The following is a 7,322-nucleotide window of genomic DNA, read 5'->3' on the forward strand; positions in this document are numbered from 1 at the left end:
TAGATGGCAAAGCAAGAAATCGATATTAAGTTAATTAGTAAAAAAGATGTATCGTTAAGAAATAGCATAGGTAAATGTTTACAATAAGTTACTGAAGTGTAATAACACTCTAGCTAGAGGTAATATAAACACAAACAACATATTGTAATCAAAATAAAATTATATTCTTTGTATAATTGTTGTATGAGTTAAAAATTAACAACTGTCACAGTAACAATAAATTACTATAATTTATATTGCTACGTATTTAATTAATATCACAGCACTTTTCCTTTTTAAGTTACATCAGTGATTTAACACTAAACAATGATACTTAATTATTTGGGGGCAAAAAGCCCCAAGTGCTATTACTCATTGACTACTATTACTAAAATAATTATTTAATTGAACCTACATAATTTGTATTAGTTGTCAACATGATTTGTCACAAGGTTTATGGACATTACTTGCTTCTTTACTTACATTAGGTACTACAGCTTTTAATGATTTGCTATGTTTAACTTGTGATGTGTAAATATCGTACCCTAATGATATTGTATTATCATATAATACTCTAAACCTTGTTGGCAGAAAATAGAAATTAATTACTTGTGCTGGTGGCCACACCATCCATTCTGCACGATATAGTGTTACAAACTTGTCTCTTACTTCCTCTTTAAAGTTTTCCAAAGGGTCATCTTCAAGTAATGCCAAACTCCCAAAAAAAGTGATGATCATAACAGGAGAAAATATTAACTGGTCCAAAATCAACTTTTTTATCACCATGTCTACTGTCTTTCCTATAATAAACTTGTCTAATACTTTGTACCAATGGTGGCAGAGAACTCCTACTGCTGCCCCTGAAAAGCCCATGTGCATAGTTCTCTTCAAGTCATATTTCTCTTGCTCCTTTGTATAAATTTCATATGATTGTTCCAAGCTATCTCCTAATGCTGATAAGCTTATAGATATAGTGACATTTGTGTACAACAAATATTTGTCACTAAAAGCAATTCTAACTACTTTTTTAAATTTAGAAAATGGACCGGAATTTTGTACATTTGTGGCTAACTTTCTCCAAGTGATTCCAAGAGCTTGCATTGTGTCTTGTCTGAAACAAAAGAAACATTTAGATAATGAAGAGTGTGACACTCAGTCAAGTTATGTAGAAACAAGAAAATATTTTTACTAACAATTTTAGGTCCCAAGATACCAAGTAAATGCTTTTATTATTTATCTTGCAAATAAATTATTTTGAAAATAAGTCCTTGAATTATTCTTATCTACATTATATTATCAAATCTACTAAAGGAAATACTTCATATGAACACTTATCAATTTATTACTATGCAACTGGATTATCTCACACATAGCATCAATACATGAACTTTTAACTTTCACTTTTAAAAGACTTGCTGTGTTTTACATGAGATGTATAAATGTCATATCCAAGAGATATGGTGTTGTCATAAGCCACTCTGAACCTTGTTGGTAAGAAGTAAAAATTAATGACCTGGGCCGGCGGCCAGACAACCCATTCGGCTTTGTATAATGTCCAAAACTTATCTCTAACTTCATCAGTAAAATTTTCTAAAGGGTGCTCTTCGAATACAGCCACTGTCGCAAAAAACGACATGATTATCACAGGTGAACATATAAATTGGTCTAAAAATAGTTTCTTGATCACCATTTTAAGGGATCTGCCAATAATTATCCTGTCAAGTACTCTGTACCAGTGGTGACAGATGACACCGGCTACACTTCCAGACAAGGCCATCTGTGTGGTGCGACCCAGGTCTATCTTTTCAATTTCTTCTTTGTGCATTTCATAACTTTGTTCCAACAAATCACCGAGTGTTGATATGCCCATGGATAGCAAGACATTGGTGTAAAACAGATTTTTGCGATTGAATGCATCGTCCACAGCCTGTTTGTATGTTGTATATGCCTTTGAGAAAACTCTTCTCAATGTCATTAGCAAATTATAACACACCTAGAACAAATAGACAGACTGTGTTAATTAAATAAATACTGTTTTACAGCAATGTCTGCTACTCTAATGGCTTCATTATTAGTCTAAGCACGATAATTAACATTACCCTATCAACCATTCGTTTAAAAATAACATTGAAATAAGTTATTAAAATTAAATGTCGCACATCAAAAATTGACGAAAAATTGCCGCAACACACAGGATTTGTATCTAGAGGCCATGCACTAGTAGAAAACATGAAACATACACACGGTACATAACCTATGTTTTCTTGTGGAATTAAATAAGACTCAAAATTCGGTAAAACTTTGCTGAAATGTCAGCTGTTTAATACTTACATCTTTTAGTCCAAAAAACTTCGGTAATTTAAAGAGTGACGCTGCGTAGAAGAAACTGTAATGTAGTTTGAAATACTGCGTAGCGTTGCATTAACTTATTATGTAATGTCAAAGTAAAAATTGCTTTTTACTTTTGCACCAACATGATAATAACCTCCAAAAATAAATCCACGAAAGTATGAAACTTTAAAATGTCAATTTGACATTGGTGACAAACAACTTGACATGACAAATGACGGATACATTTTGCGTTCGGAATCCATCGTAAATTAAAAATAATCAATCTAAAAAAACAGATTTTTTTTTTAAAACTAAGGCAAACTTAACTCTAAACAAAATAAAAATATAAACTTATTTTACTCAAAAATAAAAGTGTGTCCGTGAGGCAAAGAGGCGAGAATGCTGGCTGCATTTCCTCGCTGAATGGCAATACTAAGCCTTTGTGCAAGGAAAGAAAATAAAATAATCATAGAAAGTTTAATCAAGAAGTCATATTTTACAAATCATCAACATTTGTACGAGGTGTGATTAAACTTTACCGTCTCCATAAAGCTTTCTATTCCAAAACGTCTTCGTTATTTTATGTAGTTTTTAAATTTTTAATCTGTTGCTGTCGTCCGTCAGTTGTAAAGATGTGTCGTTATGGGTTTTTGAAATAACTAAACGCGACGGTTTTCGAATCACGAATAACGTTTTCAAAACTAGTTTTTTTTAAACGAAGTTATTTCCACAACTCTCAAGCAAGCGTGATAATTATAACGTTAGGTGTTTGGTTAGCTGCAAGGCATTTAGGAACTTATGACCTTCAAAATAAGACTCAAATTCAATTGAATATCTAACGTACGACGAACATTATACCTATTGATGTGATTCAAGGATCTTACCAGCACAGTCCTCTGATCTTTGAAACGCAGAGCGCATGCAGTTACGAATAATATACTAACACACTTTTATAAATTCTAGTTAATTTCGCGGATGTTTTAGATTTTAAACGGAATCACAGTTTCTTTCTATTCTTGTTTATACATGACACTTTTTCAACTGACAGAAGTTTTTTCCTTCACAAGATTGTCACTATCTATGTCTATGTTTACTTTTGTAAGGAGTTTCTAAGTCTATCAACTCCAACACTTTCCCTAAACATTTACATAGTAGGTACACAATCCTAGCGCCTGGCGTAGAACTGCATATGACGGACGAGGTAGTGCTTGTACAGTAGCCAGGCGTGCCACAGGACTGAAGGTTTGGTCATAGTCTACTCCTTTCCTTTGTCTGTATCCTTTTACGACAAGTCGAGCCTTGTATTTGTCGACCGAGCCATCTGGATTTCTTTTGATCCGTAAAACCCATTTGCATGGAAGTGCTTTTCGTCCTTTTGGCAGTGCACACGGTGTCCAAGCGTTCAGGTCTTCGAAGGATTTCAATTCGCTATCCATTGCCCTTTGCCATTCTTCGCGATCGTCCCTTTTCATAGCGTCTGCGAAATTGTTTGGAAATGTTTCAGTAATACAGACGTAATCTCTTAGTCTCTCAGGACGTCGAATCAGTGAACGATCTCTAAGATTATAGCCGGTTGGCGGTGGTTCAGCGTCATAAAATACTTCTGGAACTGTCGTTTCTTCTTCATGTTCATGGTCTTCATGGAGGACTTGATCCGATTCTTCTCCCTCGAGAACATGATCATGGTCGTTGGAAATCGGTTCGGGTGTATCTCCCTCGTGAACGTGAGTTTGCTCTGGAGCTGTAACTTCTCTTTCTATGTTCGGTTTTGGCGTTATGAAAACCGGATATTCTCTTGTCTCAACTTCTGTTCTAGGAATTTCACTATCACAGATCGAAAGAGGTTTCTCATCAAAGATTACGTCACGAGAGCGGACGAGCGTCGAGTGTTTCCCGTCTGTGACCCAGATACGGTAGCAGTCTTCATCATACCCGATAAGTCGACCTTTTATCGCCTTTTTTTCGAGTTTTTTACGCTTCTGCTTTGGGATATGGACGTATGCGGTTGAGCCTATTATTCGAAGATGTTTAATAATAGGTTTCTTTCCATACCAAAGTTCATACGGAGATTTGTTACCTGAACTTGTGGGACCTGTTCTGTTCAGAATGTATGCCGCGGTATTAATGAGCTCTGCCCAAAGCACTTGTGGTAAAGGCTCATGAGCATACATCAACGATCTGCCTGTCTCAACTAGGGTTCTGTTCTCCCTTTCGCTTACTCCGTTTTGTTCCGGTGTGTACGGGGTGACGAGTCGCTGTACTATTCCATGAGTGTCTAAAACACTTTTTATGGACGCATTATCAAATTCGCCGCCGTTGTCACTCAAAANGGCAATAAGGTCCAAATTTACGTGGTAAGGTATACCTTTTTCATTCGTTCGTTCGGTTCAGCCGAAAGACGTCCACTGCCTGGACAAAGGCCTCCCCTAAGGATTTCCACGAAGACCGATCCTGCGCCGCTCGCATCCAGGCACCTCCCGCGAACTTCACCAGATCGTCGGTCCACCTAGTGGGAGGCCTGATCACGCTACGTCTTCCGGCTCGTGGTCGCCACTCGAGAACTTTCCTGCCCCAGCGGCCATCAGCTCTACGAGTTATGTGCCCCGCCCACTGCCACTTGATTTTAGCGATTCTGCGGGTTATGTCAGTCACTCTGGTTCTCCTACGGAAGGTATACCTAGTGGGACTATTCCACCTCCATCTCAGGCGCGCCCGGCGCTGTGCGGAAATAACACGTAAGACATGTCAACAAGGTCCAAATTCGCGTGGTGAGGTAAACCCAATACGGAACTATTTCACTGGCATCTCGGCAGAGTAAATACAAATGAGTAGGTCATCTTCATAGAAACGCATCGAGCGCGGTTTGTATGTGAGCGCGCCAATACGTAAGCGGCGCGCACGCACACACTGACAAAATTTAGCGTGGATTAACAAAACAATAAAGTTCAAGTTACTATACAATCATATCATAGAAGTGGAAAAGTCAAATGGTTTAAAAGGGCGCTATTTCCATGACAACTTTGGATGCTTAGAATAATCATTGAAAAAACTAAATTTAAACTTATTTCTTTTTGAGTATGTTCCATAAGTTAGAATTAGATTATAAGGTAAGTGATACAAGTAGGACTTATCCAAGGCTAGCTGAAATGCAGTATTTAATTGCCAGTTCTTTCCCGTCAGTAATTGCTAGGTAATTGGCTCCATCAAGGATTTCTAGATATTACACAACATTTACTAGTTAGGTACTACGATTAAATCACAACACACGTTTGAGTTGCGTAAAATATTAAATAGACTTCATATAATATTCTTTTCCAATGAACTTAGGACTAGTTATATTACCTGATGATTTCATTTGTTGCTCTATTGCTGCATTCCCAGAAAGCATAAAATATTTGTTTATTTTGCATAAATCGGTACATTAAATACAAATAAATAAATACATTTTTAATGTCATTATATTAGTGACACAATTTATTTAACCCCCCAGCAAACTAAACAGTGCCAAAGGACAATANGTCTCTTCCCTATTAAGCATACTTTCCCGTTGACAATGACGTTGCATTCAGTTGTCTTGGATGAAAAGGTGCTATTCGGGACTCGGTCGTGAAGTGCGAGTACGGAGAAGAGGTTCTTGCTTATGGCCGGAACGTACCAGACGTCTTGCAGGCTGATGTCGATTTGTTTCCCGTTAACATATCCTCTGAGCTGTACTGTTCCTTTGCCTTTGGCACGGACTTCATTACCAGCGGCCGTTGTAACAGTGTAGTTCTCATTGAAATGTTCGTAGGTTTGGAAAATGTCAGCTCTGTTGGTGACGTGGCTTGTTGCGCCATTATCGATGTACCAGTTCTCGTTGTCCCGTGAAACTGTGAAGATTTCGTTGTCTTCTAAAGACATCAGTAACAAGTTAGCGGTCTTTGAAGTAGAAGGCGTTTCTGTCTGGGTCGGATTTTGACTCTTAGGAGGTCTACCATCACGGATCCATTTTTGACAGTTGCGTACTCTGTGGCCAATACCTAGACAGTAGTTGCATTTAAGCTTCTTGTCCTTCTTCTTCTCCATATTCGAAACCAGGGCTTCCGATTGATGCGAGAGTGCGTTGTTACCTTGCAGTGCTCTTTCAAATGCGCAGAGATGACTGGTTAGGTTTTCTATGGTACGGTTGGATTTGGGCAGGAGGAGCCAACTACTTCTGAAGCTGAAGTATGAATCGTCAAGCGTGTCCAGTATTTTACAAACAAGTAGCAGTTCGGGTAGCTCTTGGTTACTGTCCTTCTTGAGTTCTTGATTTAATTCAGTCCAGATGTTCTTTAAGTTTGACATGTGGGTGGCTAAGTCGACTGCTCGATCCTTCTTAAAGCTAAAGAAATTCATACACAGGTTGTAGGTTTTATCCTCATTTGTTCCGTCGAACAGCCTGTGGAGTTCTAACCAGACATCACGTACTTTAGTGAACCGCATAACTTTTCGAAGTGTGTCTTCTTGCATATTGGTGGTAAGTATAAGGATAGCACTGGCATCAGCTTTATCAAACTTATCTTTCTGTTGTTGATAAGCTGCCAATTCAGCATCGCCGCATCCGGTAGGTGGACGAGTGGGTTCCTGGAACAATCCTTCTACTACTTCTAGAGCCGACGGTACGGTGCGTAGTAGGCATAAGGCTTTGTACTTCCAGGTGTCCCAGTTTTTTCCATCTAGTAGGCCGATCTGAAGCTTTCCTGTAATACCTTCCATTTTCGTAGTCTGGGCCCGTAACCTGATGTGATTCAAGGATCTTACCAGCACAGTCCTCTGATCTTTGAAACGCAGAGCGCATGCAGTTACGAATAATATACTAACACACTTTTATTAATTCTAGTTAATTTCGCGGATGTTTTAGATTTTAAACGGAATCACAGTTTCTTTCTATTTTTGTTTATACTTGACACTTTTTCAACTGACAGAAGTTTTTTCCTTCACAAGATTGTCACTATCTATGTCTATGTTTACTTTTGTAAGGAGTTTCTAAG

General features: G+C 38.1%; 2 protein-coding genes across 5 annotated transcripts; both read right to left on the minus strand.

Moving 5' to 3' along the window:
* Window positions 1–243: 243 nt before the first annotated feature.
* Window positions 244–2,504, minus strand: LOC114349868 (mpv17-like protein 2). Of its 4 annotated transcripts, none has more exons than XM_028300456.1 (2): window positions 2,311–2,504; window positions 244–1,090 (listed from the first exon to the last, which is right to left on the minus strand). In XM_028300456.1, exon 2 carries the CDS (start codon window positions 1,078–1,080, stop codon window positions 412–414), a length of 669 nt encoding a protein of 222 aa, XP_028156257.1. In that variant the 5' UTR covers window positions 1,081–1,090; window positions 2,311–2,504; the 3' UTR covers window positions 244–411. The 4 variants fall into 4 exon arrangements, with proteins under 4 accessions (XP_028156257.1, XP_028156258.1, XP_028156260.1 ...); XM_028300457.1 differs by lacking the exon at window positions 2,311–2,504 and adding an exon at window positions 1,713–1,972; XM_028300459.1 differs by lacking the exon at window positions 2,311–2,504 and adding an exon at window positions 1,667–1,746.
* A 684-nt stretch (window positions 2,505–3,188) lies between these two features.
* Window positions 3,189–7,156, minus strand: LOC114349733 (uncharacterized). The gene is made up of 2 exons (XM_028300210.1): window positions 5,816–7,156; window positions 3,189–4,632 (listed from the first exon to the last, which is right to left on the minus strand). Exons 1-2 carry the CDS (start codon window positions 7,045–7,047, stop codon window positions 3,447–3,449), a joined length of 2,418 nt encoding a protein of 805 aa, XP_028156011.1. The 5' UTR covers window positions 7,048–7,156; the 3' UTR covers window positions 3,189–3,446.
* Window positions 7,157–7,322: the final 166 nt, after the last annotated feature.

Source organism: Ostrinia furnacalis, unplaced genomic scaffold (genome assembly GCF_004193835.3).
Source record: "Ostrinia furnacalis isolate ACB-3 unplaced genomic scaffold, ASM419383v2 OfSCF0710, whole genome shotgun sequence".
In the NCBI taxonomy this organism is placed as follows: domain Eukaryota; kingdom Metazoa; phylum Arthropoda; class Insecta; order Lepidoptera; family Crambidae; genus Ostrinia; species Ostrinia furnacalis.